This window comes from Chiloscyllium plagiosum, unplaced genomic scaffold, assembly GCF_037043375.1.
Source record: "Chiloscyllium plagiosum isolate Xiang-an unplaced genomic scaffold, Cpla_swu_hap1 HiC_scaffold_33, whole genome shotgun sequence".
In the NCBI taxonomy this organism is placed as follows: domain Eukaryota; kingdom Metazoa; phylum Chordata; class Chondrichthyes; order Orectolobiformes; family Hemiscylliidae; genus Chiloscyllium; species Chiloscyllium plagiosum.
Genome location: NW_028270171.1, coordinates 15,358,501 through 15,382,723, shown reverse-complemented (window position 1 = coordinate 15,382,723; position 24,223 = coordinate 15,358,501). Strand labels below are relative to the sequence as shown.

At 39.2% G+C, this 24,223-nt stretch overlaps 1 protein-coding gene across 2 annotated transcripts in view; it reads left to right on the top strand.

Annotated features, from left to right (window-relative positions):
- The window catches only part of dlgap5 (discs, large (Drosophila) homolog-associated protein 5), a 47,851-nt gene that overhangs the window by 8,690 nt on the left and 14,938 nt on the right, over positions 1–24,223 (top strand). The window contains exons 5-14 of one of the 2 annotated variants that reach the window (XM_087978306.1): positions 2,975–3,061; positions 4,213–4,286; positions 4,469–4,528; positions 5,888–6,189; positions 7,643–7,767; positions 8,164–8,260; positions 10,568–10,656; positions 18,973–19,133; positions 19,885–19,986; positions 20,635–20,851. In XM_087978306.1, the coding sequence (XP_087834432.1) occupies positions 2,975–3,061; positions 4,213–4,286; positions 4,469–4,528; positions 5,888–6,189; positions 7,643–7,767; positions 8,164–8,260; positions 10,568–10,656; positions 18,973–19,133; positions 19,885–19,986; positions 20,635–20,851 (1,314 nt within the window). The remainder of the gene's footprint in view (positions 1–2,974; positions 3,062–4,212; positions 4,287–4,468; positions 4,529–5,887; positions 6,190–7,642; positions 7,768–8,163; positions 8,261–10,567; positions 10,657–18,972; positions 19,134–19,884; positions 19,987–20,634; positions 20,852–24,223) is intronic. The other variant, XM_043679313.2, reaches the window with a different exon arrangement.

Below are 24,223 nucleotides of genomic sequence, written 5' to 3'. Positions count from 1 at the left end.
AAGGATTAATTAAAAGCTTTCTGATACCATTGATTCTGCAGCAGTGGATAGTGGGAATCAATTGAGCTGGAAGCCAGAGTGTAGAACTACTGTTTAAAAGTTTTTTGTAAAAGTTGAGAAAATGTATAAGCATATCAGTAGGGAAATAACATACTTTCTCTAGTTTCAGCAATGTACTAAGGTTTGTCATTGTGGACAAACAAGTCTGAATATTGTAGTTGGCTACAGAAGAGACAGTTCGGGTCGAAGCTGTATATGTTCCAAGGAAATTGAAATTTGAGGTGTAACTCTCGGTGGCTAAATGTTTGAATAAATAAAACATGTGGGATTCATTATAAACAGAAGTGACAGAAATATTTAGATGGTTTTTGGAAAAGGGGTCAATTCAGCAGAGCAGATGAGCAATTGCACAGTTATAGTGGATCGGTCCCTTTAGGGTTTCAAGTTGATGTCTAGCTCCATTTGAGTGAGGATAGGATATTGGACTGTATAGCATTGATCAAAATCGGAGATCTTGCTGTTACACGCTATCGGTTAGGTTGTGCATGACGCATTATATTATGATCCCAGTTGATGTTAATTGACAAGTCAGATCACAGCTGGAATCTAAACAAAACTCAGTATTTCAATTGAATTACAAGCATGCAATGGTGTGCATCTAGTTTTAAACATGTTGTTCCATGCCAAAAAACTATTTAAATATAGCAATTCGAAAGATGTCAAAATACTTTGTAAAAATATCAATATGCCATCAACAGCATAGCTTTACAGTACTTATACACCAAGTAAAATGTCTTTGCTGTCACATCTATATGTTTAACTTGATTGTTGCTTTTGATTGCTGATCTTGATAGCTTCATTTTTGAGTATTCACACAACTGAACTAAGATTCTCTGAGCTTTGAACAACCCCTTTAGTATTCTGATTTGGAACCTTCTCATTTAAAAAGGCTTGCACTGAAATAAGCTAATTCCTAACAGTTCTGAACTAACTATTCTCTCTCTCCCACCCCCCTTTCCCAACCACCTCCATTAAGAAACTGTTTGGTGCATCAACTTTCACCAGAACATCGAAAAGCATGCCAAGCATTTTCCTATGGATGTTTTCACTAAGTAATAAAAAGTAAATTCCTGACCATTACAATTGAATGCAGGTTAATGATCTTCAATGCTTACTCTGTAAAAGTCTCTTGATGTAAACAAATTCTCATTAGCACTCTAGAAACACACTAATACTGGTTCCAAAAAGCCATGTCTGCAGAATATTGGCAAGTTAATCATTAAATGCTTATTCACAAAGACACAAATTCAATAACAATAATTCAAACTCCAAGCTCTCAAATAATATTGGATTTTTAAAATAACACTTGACATCAGGAAGTTTTGCACAATGGTAATGTCACTAGCCTGATAGTGCAGAAACACAAGTTCTGGAGACGAGCCACCATGGCAGATATTAAATTCAAACATCTCACTAAAAGAAATCTGAAATTTTAAAAAATCCAATATAATTGGTTACTATTAATTTATCAACTATTATGAAATCTCATCTGGTTCATTAATGTCCTTTGGGAAAGGAAAACTGCTGAGCTTACCTGATCTGGCCAACATAACTTCAGACTCAGAGTTGACTCTTAACTACCCTCTAAAATGTCTGATCAAGCCACTCGGCTCCAGGACGGTGAGAGATGGACAACAAATGCTGGTGAGCCAGTAGCACCCACATCCCCTGAACAATTTTAGGTGTGCAATAACTACTGGAAGGACTGTAGTGAAAGAGTTTTAGTAAAAATCTTAAAACCTTTAGTGAGTGACTATGGTTATACTAAAAGGAACCAAGACAATAAACGAGGAAGGTTGTTACTTTAGGGTGGGGAAGGTCAAAAGTGGTGTGATTTGGCCTGAAGTTTGACTGAAGTCCGGAGTTGCAGAAAATTAGTCTGTTATTTGATTACAAACTCAAAAACAGAACATTTAAGAATAAACCAGAAAAGCTCCGTTGAAAATTTTTGTTTGAATACCACACTTCAAGGTCCTTGAGGGTGCAACAGCGATTTTCTAAAATTTACCAGAATGAGTGGCATCTGTATGGGGGGAAAAAAAGCTAGAATTGTTTGCCCTGAAACAAAAACTTAACAAAGTTTGAGATCTCTAGTTTGAAATTGGAAAAATGTGTAGGACCATAAGGAATGAATGAGGGTTGTGATTAGTCTGCTGTCTTTCAAAAAGCTAGACAGGTGCAATGGGTTGAGTGGCCTCTTTCTATGGTGTTGCATTCTATGCCTCCAAAGATTAAGGTGTTTGAATGAGAGTCCAAGAGCTTAAAATTATGGACTAGATTGACAATCGGATTATGGGATCAAGCAGCCCCATCCCAGGTACAAGTGAACAGTATCTTGTGAAACAACTGAGAGCTGAAGTGCACTAAATGTAACTGAGGTCTCCAATTGTGATGTATTCTATTTATGCAGCTGATGTCAATTAATAGCTAACTGCAGATTTATAACCAGCTAGTATATTTATGTGCCTGAAATCTGGCGCAGTACTGTTTATAAATAATACAACAGAACTCTTAAAAGCTTTTTTGAAAGTCCCTCATCGAACTTTAATGTTTCGTTGATTTGGAATTTTTAACTCTCAGCCTTTAAGAAAACTGGGAATTGCAACATTGGTATAAATATTTTACATTGTAATGTAGTGTGACCTAATTTGGTTTGACATACATGAATTAATGTTACTCAAGTTCGTTTTTTTAACTTTACTGCCCATATTCCCAATCAAATTCCATTCCCGCATTATGTGCAACTTTCTTTTTGTGATGAATTTTAATGCTAGCAAGTCCTTCAATGAAAATACACTTTACTTTCTAGAATGTAGCTTATGGACTTTTATTTAATCAAAATGATGTGTGAATTTACTGTTGCTAAGTTGTTTCAATAGCTAATCCTCTGTCATTCTCCAAAAATGGATTCTAGATGTCAAAGTAGCACCTATCAAGCCACTACAGACCAGGGATCGGCTTGAACCAAAAACTGCTGCAAAAGTTGTTAAACCTGTGCAGGGTAAGTCTTTATGTGAGCAGTGGTTTAGCTGGTTGGTTTAAACCATTGTACTGGAAATCCAGGATCTGGAACCTGTACTTTGAGTATAATGTATGGTTGAAGCCCAAGCTGGAGACAGATCTATTCAAGCCTTCTAGTACTGTTCCAGCATTGCCAATGGACTCCAGATTAAGCTATCCTATACTTGGATCTGTTCTGCAATTGAATAACCTGCAGAGTTGCAAGTGTTGTTAGCTGAAATAGAAATAGGTCAATTTTGCTTTTTTTTTGTCCTGCTCCATTTGAGTTGCTTCAGCAAGTGCCCTTTTCAGTTCTGTGGCTGGGCAATATTTTGGTTCCCTACTTAATATTCAAGCTGCATTGGGATAATGGAATCAGAAGTTGTTTAACAGTCAGTGCAAGACATTGATAGACAATACTACAAATGAATGGGCCTGCTGCTTTTCTTTCCTGATACCTCGTGCTTTTTAAACTACCTAGTACTGATGGAAGGGCAGAGAATTCTGTCTGAGATTTAGCTACTATGTTTGCTTTCCTGTTAAGTGCCTCCCTTGCCCCACCTAAACCAGATCTTTCGGGAGGTGACACATGAAAGTTCCCTGCATAATGAATTATACTTCTGTCAATTGAGGAAACATATCTTTGGGCTTTCGCTTTGCTATTTTGTGATCTTCACTGCAAGATGTTGAAGTCTTATGATCACTTGGTCATGGGAAGAATTTTCTAAATGCACAGACTAATTAGGTGCAGACATAGACAATTTTGGCCCCTTGTTTCCGCTCCAAGACTTGACGATTAGACACAGGATTTAAAGGATCCCTTCAGAAATTACAATTGACACTTTCAAAACCATTTTGTTATTGCACAAAAATATGGTGATAACTGGCTTCAGCTCTGCTGTAGGGAGAAAGTATCTAGTTTAATTGGACATAGCTAACCACTGACAGGGCAACCTTTATAACCCAGTCATACTTGAGTTTAGGCCACAGCTGGAGAATAAAGTCTGACTAATGTTTATTTATCTAATTGATATTAAAGCACTGGTGTTGAAATCTCAATACTTACTGAAACTGAGTGATACCTTTTTTGACAATGCTTAAAATTCTCAATCTTCTTCTGAGAAGGAATACTGACTAATTGTTTTTCTTTAGTTGCTAAGTCTCAAGCAGCTATCAACAAAACCAAAAAGATGGGAAAACCTGGAGAGAGATCTGACTGCAAGCTGGTGAGGACTATTTCTGTTGCAGACAAGTCTCTACTTTTTTTATGCTTGCTCGTTTTAAATGGAGTCTATTTGCTACAATTAAGGTTTCTCTATATTTCGCAAGAACATTTTAAAATCTCCATTTGCTAAACCAGAAATTTCTGAACATGATATGTCTGCCATTCTTTTCCCCACCCAAAAAGAGGATTTCTGGTATACTTGTGCAAAAGGGCACTATGCGAGTGCCTCAAGCAATTTGGAAGGTAAATAGCATTTTGACTATAATCACAGAAGGGTTAAAGTACAATGTAACTGCAGTGTGACCAGTACTGTTCAGTTTTGGTCTCCATATTTGAGGCAGGGTATACTTTTTTTGAAGTTGCTCCAGTTGCTCCTAGATTGGCTATAAGATGAGAAGCTGAGTAAGTAAGATCTAAACTTTCTCTAGTGTTTAGTAGAGCTGAAGTCATCTTATTCCTTCACTCGTAGGGTTGTTAATCTTCAGAATTCAGTACCCAGAAAGAGGTAAGGCTCAGATATTTAGAGGCTGTACTGAGGATCAATAGGAGCAGACAAGAATGTGAATCTGAAGGTTGGTTATCATCCTTTTTGACCTGTGGTACAGGCTAAAGATGTGTGCTGTACTCCTATTTCTTGTATGAATGGATCACATGTTCTGCATGGAGTAGGCCAAACAGTGCTCGTTTTAAAGTTGCTATGGGACACAAAGCACTCTTGTTAAATATGCAGCAGAGTATAACTTCGAATATGCCTTTTTAGCTGTTTTGTCATGGCGAATGGTGTACAGCACTTTGTTAAAAATCCTGAATGGAGTATCTCCCATTTGGTTGTTTTTCTCCTTGAGGCATTCTAAAAATTTTGCTTAGAGCCTGGGTATTCTCCAAAATAATGCCACTTTGTGAGATTAGGATGGTGGACCTGCTGTGTTTTGTGATTGCCATTTCTTTTAATTGAACATACAAAGTTTCTGTTTCCTAAGTCTGATTACTCTTGCACATTGGAACTTCAGCAGTTTGCACACATTTCTCTAAATTTGAGTTCCAAACTCTGGGTACTGGATTACATTGAGGACAGCCTACTTTAATTATGTAAAACTATGTGTACGAATTTCAATGACAAAGCCACAGAAAGTATTGGGAGAAGTAACCAAATCAAAGGTTTACAAAGCTGGTGAGAATATCAGGGCTTCAAGTTGGTATGGTGGTGTCATTTATAAAGTAGTGGAATTTGATGGACCAAAAAGGCAGACTTCATAAAGATGCACTGTTCTCTCTCTTCTCTGGAAGAGAGGTTGAGGCAGTGAAGGACTATGAGATATAAATAGTAATCATGCACGACATCAATATCTCCAAGAATTTCACTGACTTAGGATATGCAACCAAGTTGGACTTAGAGCTACATATAGGCCTGTCTTCCAGTTGATGGAATGCTAAGTTTAGTCAGCTCCAGAATAAAACTATCTATTGGCTACTTAATATGATGGCAGTTTTCTGACGTGCAGTGGATGACTGACTAAAATGTATCAATATAATCTTGTACCTAAGCTATAGCAGTCGAAAGCTATTTAAAACTGAAATTAAGTGCTTCAAACTGTCTTTCAGATTGTTCATGATGAACCAGCATCTATCCCCTGTGAAGAACAAGATATGGAAGTGACTGAGAAAGATCAACCACCAAGTTGCAAGGAGCCAATTCAACCAACTGAGAATGACACTGACACTGGGCTCCAAATACCTCCAGTAATGGGAACTGGGCGTGTGGGCAAAAGAATCTCTTTTGCACCTGAAAACTATGTCTTTGCTCCCATGGCTGGATTGGCTGAATTGAAATTTCCCCCACTCAGCCCCCGAAGTGTAAATAATTTCTTTGCAAGTTGTTCCTGGAGTCCTGTCGAACACATGTCGTAAGTTAAACACCTTCCTAATCAGAAGGGTTTTATGTGCATCTACTTAGTTTCCTATATTTTTTCTTCACTCATGCTACTGAATGTCAGTGATACTTGTATAACACTTAGCAAATCCATTCAGCACACCAGTGCCAAACTTCACAATTGTTACTAACCTGATCTTATTTGGCTTCCCAACTTTCCCAAGTGGGTGTTGTACTAGAATAACTGTTAGCAGTCGGGCAAAGTATACTGTAGCTACTTGTTTTCTTTCCTTTTTTAAGTTTTTTTTAAATTAGATTAATAAAAGGCCAGGATTCACTTATCTGTGTAGAGTTAATTAACTGTAGCTGAGTCAACAATTGGAATTATTTGGCCTCCGACCATTTGGTCGAGGAGTAGAAAATTTGGCTGTGCTTTTGTCAGTTCCTGATCTACTGGAACGGCGTGTGTTTGGAGAAATAAGCCGAAAGCAGCTGATGCAGCACCCTTTTTCAAATAGCCTGATGACTCCCATCAAGACTGGACTTTAAATGATGGTCATTTTGACTGAAGTACTGGAGAAGGCATACAGTTCTGTAAGCAAGCATGCACTTGTCATCTCCAATAGAACTGATGGGGGAAAGGAGAGAATGAGTTAATATTGATTCAGGGATTTTACAAGATTTTTACTGTCTTCAGAAATAATATGGATAAACTTGTTAAATGTGACAAAGCTGAGCAATGATTTTCGCTATCTCTTGGTTTGTATTTTTTTTTGGTTTCGCAGGCTAAAGTTTATGAATTATTCTAATACCATCTAACCAGCTGTACCATTTTGTCATTTCTTGGATCAATGTTTTTTGTTCCCTACTCTAAACCAGATACCGTTCCTGCATAAACATTCTCAATATGCTTGAAAATTGTCATTGAGAGTGAGTTACGGGAGGCTGATGAGCACTTACAAAAGTGGGGGGGGAAGTGGGACCTGCCTATTAGAGCAGGAGCGCAGTTATTAGATTCAGTTAGAACTTCCTGGTGGCCATTGCTACCTTGGAGCTTGTTAGCCCAGTTGGGTCCTGATGCCTGCTTTGGGAACCCCTGTTCTATCATCTGAATTAAATTCTGCATAGTTAGTGAACACCATCGACATTCCCATATGGTCTGGCATGTAGTTCACTAGTTATCCATGCTTAATACCATAAGGAATAAGAGGAGAATTAGGCCATTGAATCTGCTCTGTCATTCAGTCATAGCTAGTATTTTTCTCAAGCCCGTTCCCCTTTCTCCGCATAATCTTTGATTCCCTTACTAATCAAGAAGTTATCTATCTGTCAAATATACTCAATGTCTTGGTGTCCATAGCCTTCTGCGGCAATGAGTGCCACAGATTAGAAACTCTCTGGCTGTAGAAATTCCTCTTCCTCCTTGTATTGTGTCCTGATTCTACAAAAATAAGCACTTGTTAATTTGTTTCTCTCCATCTCTCCAGGAAAAATAACATTGATTCCTCCACAACGCAAAATTTAGTGACCAGAACTAGGAGAAGTAAGCTTGTTCCAAAATTTGAGTCTGAGCATCTCCCTGAAGCAAAAAGTGACCACCCTGTTAGTACTGGTAAGTGACAGAATGAATTATTTACTTGTCAATCAGAACTATGGCACTGTAATCCTTGTGCTCCTGTTATATGTCCTGTAAAGCCTCAAGTCCAAGACCTGTTAGCATATTAGTAACCAAAATGAGATATTGCTATCAAATTTGAGTTTTATTACCAGAAATTTACAAAAATCTGGTTTTTCTTTGTTAACTGCTAGAATTTTGCCTTCTGATTCAGTTGAATTATTGATTTCCTTTTAAGACTGCTGCCATCTCTTAAAATTATTCTTGCCTTTTATGGGGGTTTATTTTTTGGACATTTAAATTGTCTTTGGGAATGTCAAAAAAAGACAACCTAGCGTGTGTTCTGTTCAACATTTGAATAATTATGAAATTTGTTCTTTTTTTTTAAAATAGTGATTGAAGAGGTGTCTGTGTCTAACAAACCACAAGATTCTTTAGCAAGCTGTACAACTGATGTCAGTGGACCACGACACAATGTTGCTTATTTCAGGTCAGCCACAAAATAGATACATTAGCATGCAGTAATAATCCTCTTTAGTGTTGAAGTACAGACGAGGTGAGATTTACCTAACTTGACAAATCCATTTTGAAAGGTGGTAACTGTATGCCCTTTGATTTGATTTATTGTTGTCACGTGTATCAGAGTACAGTGCAGAGTTTTTTGTTTTGCGAGAAGTACAGGGAGATCATGGGGACAAGGACATACAGATCATAAGGTTCTCAGGAAGGCATACAAAGTATCGACTGTACGGGAGGTGCACTAAAGCAAGGTCAATATTAGATTTGAAATTAGAGATCCGTTCAGCAGTCTGATAACAGCACGGAAGATTTTCTTGAAGCTGTTGATGCTATTATATCTTCTACCTGATGGAAGAAGTTAGAAGAGAGTATTACAGGGATGGGAGTGGTCTTTGATGTTGGCAGCCTTTCCATGGCAACAAAAAGTGTAAATGCCTTTTAGGAGATGTCAGTGTGCAGGTAGAGCAAGCATCCTAAGTATTTTTTGAACCAAGCAGAGACAGCATAACGGCAGATGTCCACTGACTTCTCAAATTCAAATAGGAATAAAAAATAAACACTGGCCTTTCCATAGGTGCCTACAATCATCGTAAAATTTAGGAATTTGGATGATTTGACTGGATTTAATTTTGCAGAGGTCCCTCCCCCAGATTTTGGGGAATGATCTATAAATATCATTTGGGTCTGCACTTTACTGTAAGGCAGTTAGAGGGTTGTAATTTGAAAAATGAACCTGTTCTTCAGTGTACACTCATCTGTCAGGCTTTTTATTTTCCAAATTAACTGATGTGGAAGAGCAAGAATCACAGATCAGCTTCAACATAAGGATCTTTCTCTTTGGTCAACAAATTCAAACAGCATTTATTCATTAGTGGAGTTTGCTGCTTTGTGGATTAGCTTTATTACTTGTTGCAAATGCACATTAAGAAGTCTTAAATGTTAACAGATTTATTGATTTAGGAGAGGAAACGAGCCTGTACTGCCTCAGCTGTGAAAGACTTGATGGTTTTATTTTTGTTGCATGTCATCAGCCCTGTGCCCTTAGTAGCATTGCTGTACAATATAAATTCCTTGATGCTATCTGAATTTAAATAGTTAACTTGATGTTTTAAGAAGTCTTTCTTTTTATCTGCCAGTGCATATCTAAATATAATAAATTCAGCAAATAAGTGAGTAACTTGAGATGTGGATTTTTGTTGTGCAATTTACTGTACACTCTGTTGGTAAAGCTAGAACGTAACTGGGACACAGGTTTGTGGCTCAATCAGTGCTAAGTTATGTGAACTGGATTGCAGTAGGGTTGCTGCAGCTTGTCTTAGCCCTTGTCTTAGCCCTTGTCTAAGCCACTGCACTAAATTGGCCACAACTGATTTCTTACCCACCAATACTTAGAAATGCCTTTTGTGTAAACAGGCCCTACTTTTTGGGGTTGTTGTAGTATATTAGGATTGTCTGCACCTTTTTGGGTTCACATCCCAAGATTCAAGTCCCATCTCACCCAGAGGTATGTCACAACATGTCTGGACAAGTTGGTTAAAAATATCAAGCTTTAATGTTTGGATAGCACTCTTGACTAATGCACCTACTATAGGAAGGATGTCATTAAGTTGGATATGGTTCAGAAATGATTTACAAGGATATTATTGGGACTAGAGAGCTTGACTTGTAAGGAGAGGCTGGATAGGCTAGGGTGTTTGCCCCTGCAGCAGAGGAGGTTGAGGGGTGACCTTTATAAAATCATGAAGGGCATAGATAAGGTGAATAGAAAGGGTCTTTTCCCTGGAGTGAGGGAGTTCAAAACTAGTGGCATAGGTTTTAAGTGAGAGGGTGAAGATTTAAAAGTTAGCTGAGGGGCAATATTTTCACACAGAAGGTGGTTTGTATGGGTAGAATTAGTATATGCAGGTAAAGTTATTACATTTAAAGTATTTGTTCAGGTACATGAATAGAAAAGGTTTGGAGGGATATAGGCCAAGCATAGTCAAGTGGGACTTAGCTTAGTTTGGGTATTTGATCAGCATCGACTAGTTGGGTGGAAGGGTCTGTTTCAGTGTTGTGACTGTATGATTCTGAAGTTTGAGAGCTCAAGTCCTGATTGAGAAATTTGAGCATGAAAATATAGTATCGAAAACAGAGGGCTTTTCAGACTGGAAAACGTAAATATTATCACTGTCTATTACAATTTCAGTCACCAAATTAGCATGGGTACCATGCTGAAACATAATTATCTGGGAAAAGTAGGTTGGTTGCTGATAATTTTGAATGTGTTCTTTTGCAGAGGAATTGTTAAGTCAGAGACTGAGAGTTTGTCGGTACTTTGCCAGCAATGGGAAATCTGGGATAGTTCTGCAGAGGTTCCAGACCACGGTAGGGTTAAACTATACTAATGAATCCCATTATCAAAGCAATTTGAATACTAGCATACTTTGGATCCTTTTCTAAAATCTGACTGCTATTTCGATTTCACTCCACAATACCAAAATAGCAGTTTAAAACTTCATTAGCCTTTTTTTTTTTGTTTGCCATATTACAGATCTCTCAAAGTCCTTTGAAGCAGTACATTCATTAAAAATAAATTACTGACTTTAAGCACATTAAAACTGTTGATTGTATTCTAACACTTCCCATCTGTACATACTGCTGTGCACGCTTTTATATTTTGTAGGCAGAAAGGCTGTATCTGCCTGCCATGAGGGACCTTGCTAAACGTGATGTGGGTGATGTCCATGCTTTGCCCTCTTCAATATCTTTGTCATTTCCTCAAAAAATGTAATCAAGTTTGGCAGTCATGACCTCCCCTGCACAAAGCCATGCTGCCTGTTTCTGATTAGTCTGTATTTTTTTTCCAAATGTGAATAAATTCTAAGAAGTTTCAATAAATTCCCTACCCCACACCTAAGGTTCACCAGTTTATAATTTCATAGATTATCCCTGATACCCTTATTAAAGAAACAGCATTGGCTGTTCTCCCGTCCTCTAGTACCTCATTCGTGACCTAAAGAGGATGTAAAGATTTCCCAGTAATTTCTTCCCTCGGTATTCTGGGACAGATTCCATCAGGTCCTGTGGATGTATCTACCTTAATGCTTTTCAGAACAAAAATGCCACCAACTTGATATCAACATGTCCTGGAATATCAAAGTACCCCTTTCTAGACTCCCTATCCTCCATGTTCTTCTCCTTTTGTACATACGTTAAGTTCACAAGTGAAGTACGAGAGGACGGGAGAACAGATGGGTTAACTCCAGGAAAGGTAAGAGAGGTAGGTAACTAGTGCAGGAGTCTTTTGTGAATATACCCATGTCAAACAGGTATGCTATTTTGGAAAATGTAGGGGGGTGATGGGTTCTCGGGGGAACATAGCATGAACAGCCACGTTTCTGGTATTGAGACTGGCTCTAATGCAACGAGGGGTACATCTGGTTCCAAGAGATCAATTGTGTTGAGGGGATTCTCTAGTCCGAGGTAGAGACAGACATTTCTGTGGCCAATAGCGCAAAAAGAGAATGGTGTGTTGCTTCCCTGGTGCCAGGATCAAGGTTGTCTCGGAGAGGGTGCAGAATGTTCTCACAGGGGAGAGGGGCCAGCAAGAAGTCATTGTCCACATTGAAACCAATGACATAGGAAGGGAAAAGGTTGAGATTCTGAAGGGAGTTTACAGGGAGTTAGGCTGAAATTTGAAAAGGAGGTCCTTGAGAGCAGTAATATCTGGATTACTCCCTGTACTACGAGCTAGTGAGGGCTGGAATAGGAGGATAGAGCAGATGAATGTATGGCTGAGGAGCTGGTGTATGGGAGAAGGATTCACATTTTTAGATCATTGGAATTTCTTTTGGGGTAGAAGGGACCTGTACAAGAAGGACAGATTGCACCTAAATTGGAAGGGAACTAATATATTGGCAGGGAAGTTTGCTAGAGCTGCTCGGGAGGATTTAAACTAATAAGGTGGGGGTGGAACCCAGGGAGATAGTGAGGAAAGAGATCAATCTGAGATTGGTACAATTGAGAACCGAAGCAAGTCAAACAGTCAGGGCAGGCAGGGACAAGGTAGGACTAATAAATTAAACTGTGTTTATTTAAATGCAAGGGGCCTAACAGGGAAGCAAATGAACTCAGGGCATGGTTAGGAACATAGGACTGGGATATCATAGCAATTACAGAAACATGGCTCAGGGATGGGCAGGACTGGCAGCTTAATGTTCAGGATACAAGTGCTACAAGAAGGATAGAAAGGGAGGCAAGAGAGGAGGGGGAGTGGCATTTTTGGTAAGGGATAGCATTACAGCTGTGCTGAGAGAAGATATTCCTGGAAATATATCTAGGGAAGTTATTTGGCTGGAACAGAGAAATAAGAAAGGGATGATAACCTTATTGGGATTGTATTATAGACCCCCCAATAGTCAGCAGGAAATTGAAAAACAAACTTGTAAGGAGATCTTGGCTATCTGTAAGAATAATAGGGTGGTTATGGTAGAGGATTTTAACTTTCCAAATATAGACTGGGACTGCCATAGCATTAAGGGTTTAGATGGAGAGGGATTTGTTAAGTGTGTACAAGACAATTTTCTGATTCAGTATGTAGATATACCTACTTGAGAAGGTGCAAAACTTGACTACTCTTGGGAAATAAGGCAGGACAGGTGACTGAGGTGTCAGTGGGAGAGCACTTTGGGGCCAGCGACCATAATTCTATTAGATTTAAAATAATGATGGAAAAGGATAGACCAGACCTAAAAGTTGAAGTTCTAAATTGGAGAAAGGCACATTTTGACTATATTAGACAAGAATTTTCAAAAGCTGATTGGGGGCAGGTGTTCACAGGTAAAGGGATGGCTGGACAATGGGAAGCCTTCAGAAATGAGATAATAAGAATTCAGAAAAAGTATATTCCTGCTGAGGTGAAAGGAAAGGCTGGTAGGTATAGCGAATGCTGAATGACTAAAGAAATTGAGGGTTTGGTTAAGAAAAAGAAGGAAGCATATGTCAGGTATAGACAGGATAGATCGAGTGAATCCTTAGAGTATAAAGGAAGTAGGAGTATACTTAAGAGGGAAATCAGGAGGGCAGAAAGGGGACATGAGATAGCTTTGGCAAATAGAATTAAGGAGAATCCAAAGAGTTTTTACAAATACATTAAGGACAAAAGGGTAACTAGGAAGAGAATATGGCCTCTCAAAGATCAGCAAGGCGGCCTTGTGCAGAAAATAGGGGAGATACTAAATGAGTATTTTGTATCAGTATTTACTGTGGAAAAGGATATGGAAGATATAGACTGTAGGGAAATAGATGGTGACACCTTGTAAAATTTCCATATTACAGTGGAGGAAGTGTTGGATGTCTTGAAACGGGTAAAGGTGAATAAATCCCCAGGACCTGATCAAGTGTACTCTAGAACTCTGTGGGAAGCTAGAGAAGTGATTGCTGGGCCTCTTGCTGAGATATTTGTATCATCAATAGCCACAGGTGAGGTGCTGGAGGACTGGAGGTTTGCTAACGTAGTGCCACTGTTTGTTTAAGAAGGGTGGTAAGGACAAGCCGGGGAACTATCGACCAGTGGGCCTGACGTCGGTGGTGGGCAAGTTGTTGGAGGGAATCCCTGAGGGACAGGATATACATGCATTTGGAAGGGCAAGGACTGATTTGGGATAGTCAACATGACCTTGTGTGTGGGAAATCATGTCTCTCAAACTTGATTGAGTTTTTTGAGGAAGTAACAAAGAGGATTGATGAGGGCAGAGCGGTAGATGTGACGAGATGGACTTCAGTAAGGCGTTCAACAAGGTTCCCCATGGGAGACTGATTAACAAGGTTAGATCTCACAATACAGGGAGAACTATCCATTTGGATACAGAACTGGCTCAAAGGTAGAGGGTTGTTTATCAGACTGGAGGCCTGTGACCAGTGGAGTGCCACAAGGATCTGTGCTGGGTCCTCTACTTTTTGTCATTTATGTAAATGATTTGGATGCAAGCATAGGAGGTACAGTTAGTAAGTTTGCAGATGACCCCAAAATTGGAGGTGTAGTGGACAGCGAAGGGGTTACCTCCGATTACAACAGGATCTGGACCAGATGGGCCAATGGGCTGAGAAGTAGCAGATGGAGTTTAATTCAGATAAATGCAAGGTGCTGCATTTTGGGAAAGCAAATCTTAGCAGGACGTATACACTTAATGGTAAGGTCCTAGGGAGTGTTGCTGAACAAAGAGACCTTGGAGTGCAAGTTCATAGCTCCTTGAAAGTGGAGTCACAGGTGGATAGGATAGTGAAGAAGGCATTTGTAATGCTTTCCTTTATTGGTCAGAGTATTGAGTACAGGTGTTGGGAGGTCATGTTGCGGTTGTACAGGACATTGGTTGAGCCACTGTTGGAATATTGCGCGCAATTCTGGTCTGATGTGGCCAGTTTCCTAGTTGGACCATTAACATATTGCTTCAAGAAATCCTCCTGAATGCACCTAACAAATTCAGCCCTCCCCAACCAATCCAAGCTCCTAGCACTAAGGGAGTCCCAGTCAATATTTTAAAAGTATGAGAGGAAGTTCAGATTGAGGTATTCAAGATGATAAAAGATGTGGATTAAAGAGACATAGTGCGGATGCTTCCTCTTGTGGGTCATTCTAGAATGGGAGGTCACAGTCTTAGGATAAGAGATAGCAAATTTAAGAGTTGAGGAGAAATTACTTCTCTCAAAGAGCGGTGGATGCTGGGACAGTGAGTAAATTCAAGGAGAAGTTATAAAGATATTTAATTGGTTATGGGGAGAATAGACAATAGGTGCAGGAGTAGGCCATTCTGCCCTTCGAGTCTGCACCACTATTCAATATGATCATGACTGATCATCCTTAATCAGTATCCTGTTCCTGCCTTATCTCCATAACCCTTGATTCCACTATCCTTGAGCTCTATCCAACTCTTTCTTAAATGAATCCACTGCCCTCTGGGGCAGAGCATTCCACACAGCCACCACTCTCTGGGTGAAGAAGTTTCTCCTCCTCTCTGTCCTAAATGGTCTACCCCGTATTTTTAAGCTGTGTCCTCTGGTTCGGCACTCACCCATCAGCGGAAACATGTTTCCTGCCTCCAGAGTGTCCAATCCTTTAATAATCTTATGTCTCAATCAGATTCCCTCTCAGTCTTCTAAACTCAAGGGTATACAAGCCCAGTCGCTCCAGTCTTTCAGCGTAAGGTAGTCCTGCCATTCCAGGAATTGATCCTGTGAACCTACGCTGCGCTGCACTCCCTCAATAGCCAGAATGTCTTTCCTCAAGTTTGGAGACCAGAACTGCACACAGTACTCCAGGTGTGGTCTCACCAGGGCCCTGTACAGCTGCAGAAGCACGTCTTTGCTTCTATACTCAATTCCTCTTATGAAGGCCAGCATGCTATTAGCCACCTTCACTACCTGCTATACCTGCATGCTTACCTTCATTGACTGGTGTACAAGAACACCCAGATCTCTTTGTACTGCCCCTTTACCTAAATTTATTCCATTTAGGTAGTAATCTGCCTACCTGTTCTTGCCACCAAAGTGGATAATCATACATTTATCCACATTAAACTGCATCTGCCATGCATCTGACCACTCACCTAACCTGTCCAGGTCACCCTGTAATCTCCTAACATCCTCCTCACATTTCACCCTGCCACCCAGCTTAGTATCATCAGCAAATTTGCTAATGTTATTGCTAATACCATCTTCTATATCATTAACATATATTGTAAAAAGCTGCGGTCCCAGCACTGATCCCTGCAGTACCCCACTGGTCACTGCCTACCATTCCGAAATGGAGCCGTTTATCACTTCTTTGTTTCTTATCAGCCAACCAACTTTCAATCCAAGTTAGTACTTTGCCCCCAATACCATGCGCCCTAATTTTGCTCACTAACCTCCTATGTGGGACTTTATCAAAAATTTTCTGAAAGTCCAGGTACACTACATCTACTGGATCTCCCTTATCCATCTTCAGAGTTACATCCTCAAATAATTCCAGAAGATTAGTCAAGCATGATTTCCCCTTCATAAATCCATGCTGACTCTGACCTATCCTGTTATTACTATCCAGATGTGTCGTAATTTCATCCTTTATAATAGACTCCAACATCTTTCCCACCACTGAAGTCAGACTAACTGGTCTATAATTTCCTGCTTTCTCTCTCCCACCTTTCTTAAAAAGTGGTACAACATTAGCCACCTTCCAATCGCAGGAACTGATCCCGAATCTATTGCACTCTAGAAAATAATCACCAACGTATCCATGTTTTTTTTGAGCCACCTCCTTCAGTACTCTGGGATGTAGACCATCAGGCCATGGGGACTTATCAACCTTCAGACCTAACAGTCTCTCCAACACCAATTCCTGGCAAATATAAATTCTGTTAAGTGCAGGTCCTTCAGCCACTGTTACCTCAGGGAGATTGCTTGTGTCTTCCCCAGTGAACACAGATCTGAAGTACCAATTCAATTCTTCTGCCATTTCTTTGTTCCCCGTAATATATTCCCCTGTTTCTGTCTTGAAGGGCCCAATTTTAGTCTTAACATTTTTTGCCTTTCACATATCTAAAAAAGCTTTTACAATGCTCCTTTATATTTTTGGCCAGTTTACCTTCGTACCTCATTTTTTTCTCTGCGTATTTCCTTCTTAGTAATCCTCTGTTGTTCTTTAAAAGCTTCCCAGTCCTCTGTTTTCCCACTTATCTTTGCTATGTTATACTTTTTCTCTTTAACTTTATATTTTTCTTAACTTCCCTCGTCAGCCCCGGCATCCCATGCCACCTCCTAGAATCTTTCTTCCTTTTTGGAATGAACTGGTCCTGCATCTTCTGCATTATACACAGAAATATCCGCCATTGTTCCTCCACTGTCATCCCTGCTAAGGCATTGCACCATTGAACTTTGGCCAGCTCCTCCCTCATAGCTCCATAGTTCCCTTTATTCAACAGAAATATTATCACTTCTGATTGTACCCTCTCCCTCTCAAATTGCAGATTGAAGCTTATTGTATTATGGTCACTACTTCCCAATGGCTCCTTCACTTCGAGGTCCCTAATCAATTCTGGTTCATTGCACAATACCAGATCCAGAATTGCCTTCTCCCTGGTAGGCTCCAGCACCAGCTGTTCTAAGAATCCATCTCGGAGGCACTGCACAAAGTCTCTCTTGAGGTCCAATACCATCCTGATTCTCCCAGTCTACCTGCATGTTGAAGGCAGGAAAATGGGAGTATGAAGCATATCAGCCATGATCGAATGGCGGAACGAGCTGAATGGGCCAAATGGCCTAATTCTGCTTAGTTCATATACAGGAAGATAAAATCGCCCACTATAGCAACCCTGTTGTCTTCATATTTTTCAATCTGCCCACATGTCAGTTCCTCTATCTCCTGCTGGCTGTTGGAAGGCCTGACCTACAGCCCCGTAAAAGTGATTGGATCCTTCTGTATCTATCTATACCTGAGCTGTAGCTATATGGCCTTGCTGGATGACCCCTCCATGGTGGCCCCTCTCAGGAGAGCTGTGATATTCTCCCTAATCAGTAATACAACCAAGTTTTGCTTCTTTGGTGAGATCACCTCTCCCTCTTTCTAAATGCTGGAAAGTTTTATGGCTGGTTCCTTTAATGTCTCCTCACAGGACAATCCTTTTATCCCAGACATCAGTTTAATTGATAGCCATTAGAATTCAGCGTTTGCTCTCTTTGCTGTACACTTGACTTTGCAGTCATGAATATTTTTCCCTCTCTTTTTTTGCCTCCACTGGATGGCACTGTGGCCTGGTACTGAATGGTAATTGAAATGAAGTTTGAGCTGATCCATAAAGGGCTAAAATATCTGTGAAAGGAATTCATTACAAGAGCATTCCAGGTGACAGCACTATTGCAAGAGTTTGTAGCTCTTTCAGAATTCCACTATGAATTGTATATTTCCAATCAGAACATGAGCTGAGCAACAGGTGCTGTGATTTGACATGTAGTGATGCACTTTTGTTTCTGCTGTCACAACTTGTATTAGAATACCAGTTAAATTTAAATATTTTAGGAATTAGCATAATTAGATTTTATTAGTTAATCTGCACCTAATGGTCAGTCCAAGCTGATTTTCATGAATTATGAATAAAAGTCTGAAAATTAATTTCTTGTGTGACTGGGTTTTGTATTTTTTTGACTAAAATCTTCAGAAACGTGCTCCATCTTCTCACGAAAGCCTTCTCTCCTTCCTCAATTAACCTTTTTGACACTTTTTTTTTGTTTATTTCAAAGTTAGGACAGCTTTAGCAACACCCTTTTGTGTCAGGAAAAGCTCCAGATATGGAACATTTGTTTGTTTGATACCTATTGACCTATATTTAGCTGGGTTCTCTGAGTTGAATGCTGACTTGATTGACCACTATCTACTACAATAGGTTCTCCTGAATTATTATGCAAGTAGAAATTTGAGTCTGATTCTGCTTTAATTTGCTCGCTTTTCATTTGTATATCCAAACCAAATTAAATGGGATAATGACCTGAAATTTTTTTAGTTCTCTATGAATCTTTTGCTCTGTTGAATAACTTTGATCAAATTTGCTGGATCTTGTGTGATAGCACCAGCCAACAAAATTTTGTTCTTTACATGCTTGCCTTTTTAAGCAATCTTTCCAACAAAAACTAACATTACAAAGTATTCTTCCAAATTTTACTTTCATCTAGTTAAGGACTTGGTTCGCACAACTGTTGGGCAAGCACGTCTTCTCATGGCTGAGCGATTCAAACAGTTTAATGGACTTGTCGACGGCTGTGAATTCAAGACTAGTGAAAAGGAAGTAACTTGCACAGATCTAGAAGGATTCTGGGACATGATCTACTTCCAGGTATTTCTGAAAGATTTTCTTTTGAGCACAGTGCTGATTTTTTTTTTTGTTTCCCCGCCCACCACCACAGATTACGCATTTTTCTTTAACTGTTTGGCAAACATTCAGAGTTCTCATTGTTATTATCTGAACAGTGCACATCAAGAACTTAACTGGTGGGGGTGGGTGGCAAACTTCTCTGATCGTTAATGTACTTGATAGCTGGCACTTCTGATAGCTATGAAGGCTTCCCATTTCCTATCACCAGTGAAATATCTCTGCATAGATTAGGGATTGACCTGGAATTTTCTGAAAGAGTAGTGAATAGTAGCAGGCAATGAGGCTAACCTTTGAGGTTGGCTAGGAAAAAATTGGGAGCAATGACTTTAAATTACTGTGAGGTTGCAGTAAAGGGAGAAGTTTGTCAACTTACAAAGATAAAGGGGATTATCAAGCAGGCTGCTATAGAGATTTAAAATTTAAAATCTTCAATCATCTGGCTGCAACAATTGTATCAGTTAACAAATTGGCAAAAATTAATCCAAAGCCAACAGCATTTTGAGAGAAAATAATCAAACAAAGAATTCCTTGCAACTATTGGAGAGACACTGTTGAAAAACAATATTCCAACGTTAACTTTCCCAGTTTCAAATAGAAATGTTAGTTTCTTTTCTCCCCACAATCATAGAAAAGTGTGTGAGAGAAAATCTGGGTTTTTATCTTTTTCCTCATCCTGATGTGTCGGTTCTTAACTTTGTTACTTGTCTTCCAGGTTGAAGATGTGAACAAAAAATTTGAATATCTGAAAAAGCTTCAAGAAAATAAGTGGGAGGAGCCAAATGAGTTGCTGTCAGTGCCCAAGAAAATGGTCAAGGTAGGGGGCAAAAAGATTTAGGAATTGGTCATACTCTCTCGTCGCCTTGCCTTTTGGTGTTTATCCTGCAGTCTTTTTAAATCATCCAGTTTTTTTCTGTGAAAAAGTAAGTAGACATGGGCAAAAGGTAGTAATGCTAATGCAAGCTGTTTACAGTTCATTTGTTCATTTATCTGCCTAAAGTCAATGTCCTGATCATTGGGCCAATTTGCTTCAGTGACTGATCTGATGAAGTGTAACTTTGTCCTTTTTCCTTTAGAAACCAGTTCTATATTCTACTTTACAAATTTCTTCTATACATCAATGTATTCAAAGTATACAGATTTTATATTGTAGAAAGACTATACACTTTCCTGCAAAACACTTTAATCCTATCAGGTTACTATGAAAGCGTGATGTAGTCTTTGATCAGGATTGTGCATGAGTCTTTGACTCCTCCCAACTCAGTTTAATTTTTCAATCAGTAAAACATTGAAGAAGCGATTAAATGTGACTCTCAAGGTTTGTTGTATTTGTAATAAATGTGCAAATCCTTATGATTTCGCTTTCTTTTTAATCCCTATTGAGTAGCTTTTCAACATTTATCGGTTGTAGATTTGACAGTGTGTTATGTCAAAATTTGGTAACCTTTTACATTTCTTTATCTAGAAAAAGGTTGCCATCCCAAAACCCACAGAAGTTACTGCAATTAAAGCCAACAAAACCCTGACTGCACCAAAAAGCAGTCTTGCTGCTTTAAAGGCATCTATGAAAGCCAAACTGAAGCGGGAAATGACAGGCTCCAATAGTCAAGAAAATCAAAAAGATGTTATTGTGTTTGATGCAGGGTTCTTCAGAGTGGAGAGTCCTGCGAAAAGCTTCACTGGTAAGAAATGTTTGATGCAAATTTATGTAGGAGTCTGCATGTAGCAAAGTAGCCTTGTATGTGAAATATGATCCAGAAAATGAAGGTGGGAGAAGTGTTCAATGTAGGCGTCTGAGACCAAACAAAAGTTTTGGTCTTCATAATCCAGGTTCTGTCTTCTAGCTCCCCAGTCAGAGGCTGCCGCCTCTGGGTCCAAACAGTAAAATGTCAGCACTGGGCCTTTTGCCTTTGGCTGCAAAATTGTGGGAAGCTCACAGGTGTAGTCCAATTAGGTGAATGTGCATGGTGTGAACTGTTTACTCATTTGGGATTCTGCATATATCATGGGGTTTGTATCACTGTTGTATATATTCAGAACATCATAATTAAGTCTAGTTGGATAGGCTGAGTTCTTTGTTTTCTGTTCTTTGTGTTTCATTGTGTAATTTGTGAATAAAGTTTTGTTTGTAAAATCTAGTAGTCAATCTAGCTATCTTACTCCAGGTAATTTTCACTGTACACTTACTGAAACAAATTGCAAAGTTATGGTCTGAGGCTGCCTGCTTAAGAATGTTTTGAGTGGTCTCGCTAGTCCATTTAATAATGAAACCAAAATTATGTCCAAATCACGTGTAATAGATATGGTTTTGAAGGGTTATTGATGTCATGCACTGTGATGCTCTGAATTTCCTCTGAGGAGAGGGACTCAATGTAGTGGGGCTTGAGCTTAGCATAAACCTATGCTGCAGCAAAACCCAACAATCAGTTTTTAATGTATATAAAAATGCAGTTAGCACAGCTGATTTTAGAATCATTGCAACTGAGTGTAAATGAGTCATTAATGACAGCATTTCTACCTTGAATAAATAAAATTTATTGCAGCCCTTTTGTAACCTACTAACGTGTGTTCTGTTAGTTAGTATGTTCACGTGATCAAATTTGGATAGACCGAGCTTGCCTCCTCAAGACTCAGTTGACCCTCTGTCTCTTGGTAGACTCATTGGATTTTTGATCTTGCACATCTAGCTCTGTTCTTCAGCCTTTACACAGCTGACTGAACAAGATCTGCATTTCTAACAACTTCTTGACTTCCAAGCAACTAGTCCATATGGTGCGTTTGTTATAAATTTAGCTAGGACAGTATCAAATTCATATTTAATTTTATCTAGAGCACCGCCTTGCAGATTTTTGTCCATTGCGTTCCTTTTAAGAATAGTGCAATTACACAGCAGCAGTCACATTGCAGCCTTAATATCAATGTAGTCAGACCTTAAATCAACATGTTTCTCTTTTGTTTTCAGCTCAGTTGAGAAAATGCCAGAGTTTTGGTTGAGGACTGAGATTTTATTCCGAAGCAAGCATTAGTTTCTCTCTGAGCAATGTTCCATTCTATTTGGAGGAAATCGTTCTCTGCTGCAGCAGCTTTTTTTTCTAGTTTGAGAATCTTGCAAACTAGCAGAGTTTGAGATAGAAATCTTCAGGTTGTTAGAATTGGAAAAAAATTAGACCACCAGACTTGTCTAAAGGTCATCTCATTGGACTGAGGTTATAAATTTTTTTTCTTGAACTGTAGAGACACTGGAAGGAGTCAGTTAAGTAGAAATAGAAAGAGGAGTATAATTTCTGATTTGAGTCTCTGTTGGGAAACAGGGTAGGACTTTGTTCAATGTTTGTTTGTATTAAGATATTCCTAACTAATATTTATAGATGTGTATTGCTTATTTGTTTTGGTCTTTGCAGTTGGCCATTGAAACATACATACAATGTTGACTAATTAAACAAAAAAGGGCAACATGCGATCTATCAAACTAGGTTTCATGTTTGGATCTGACTTTAGATTAGATTAGATTAGATTACTTACAGTGTGGAAACAGGCCCTTCGGCCCAACAAGTCCACACCGACCCGCCGAAGCACAACCCACCCATACCCGTACATTTACCTCTTAAACCTAACACTACGGGCAATTTAGCATGGCCAATTCACCTGACCCTGCACATCTTTGGACTGTGGGAGGAAACCGGAGCACCCGGAGGAAACCCACGCAGACACGGGGAGAATGTGCAAACTCCACACAGTCAGTCGCCTGAGTCGGGAATTGAACCCGGGTCTACAGGCGCTGTGAGGCAGCAGTGCTAACCACTGTGCCACCGTGCCGCCCACTTCTCATGAGTCAGAAGTGTTGAAGCATAAGAAGCCATTAAGCCCATATTAGCACCAACCCTTCAAATGAGTATCATTACATGCTATCAATCTCCTTCTTTCCCATGCTCTTGAGCACTCTTTCTATTCATATAATCTTTAATGCCCTTTTGAATGCCTCAATTGAACCTATCTCCTCCAAGCTATAGTCAATTAGTACATTTTCATACCCTGAGTACTCAGTGTGAAAAGCTTTTTTCCCCCTCAGGTTATATTTCCTCCATTTGTAAATCACTTCAAATCTGCAATCTGGTTCTTTTATTCTTTTATAGGCAGTTATAATTTCTTCCTGTCTTCTCTATCCAGACCCCTCATAATTTTGAAAACCTCTTGGATCTTCTCTTAGTCCCAACTACTTCAATTTTTCATCCCTGGTATGATTCTCACAGACCACTTTTGCAATCTCCAATGTGTTCACATTCCTTCCTACAATGCAATGTACACAGTACTCCAGTAGTACAGTCAAGTGACATAAAAATATTCACACCTGGCAATTTTTAAAATAAACTCCTTTCTGGGAATTACTAACAAAACCGACATTTGTTATCCACAGTTAGTTGCCTGGAGAAGGTAGCAACAGGCTAAATTCTAAAACTGCTGGGGTAGAGATTTAATGCAACTTGGTGACCTGCTAGATCAACCACATTGATATGTCACTGGAGCTGTATGTAGACCAGATAAGGATGGCAAATTTCTATCCTCTAAGGACATTAGAAAGCTTAACTGAGGCTTAACTGAATTAAAATTCTGACTGTGATGAAATTTAAATTTTATTATTAGTCCAGTTGCATGGGATCACTTATTCTGCCACATAACCACTACACTGCAACATGAATAAAAGTATTTAGCTATAACCAAGAATGAATGAAAAATCAACCAGATATATACAATGAAAAGAAAATTAATATTTGTAAACTGTCAATCTCTAATGAGACTAATACAAGATAAAACAGTTCAATAAAATTTGAGTCAGATTTGTGCACTGCAATCAGAAAGATGCTTCTAATACTTCCCTCCATCTCCTAAAAAGCTGACATGCTTTAAATCTGTTTCAAATAAATTGGCTTATACTGACAACCTCCAATGTATACACATATTTAATAAGATCAAGAATGCCGATCAGATCAATCTTTTAAACTTTGACCTTTCTTGAACCTCGAGTTGTGCTGAATAGAACCAGGCCCTTTGCTCCA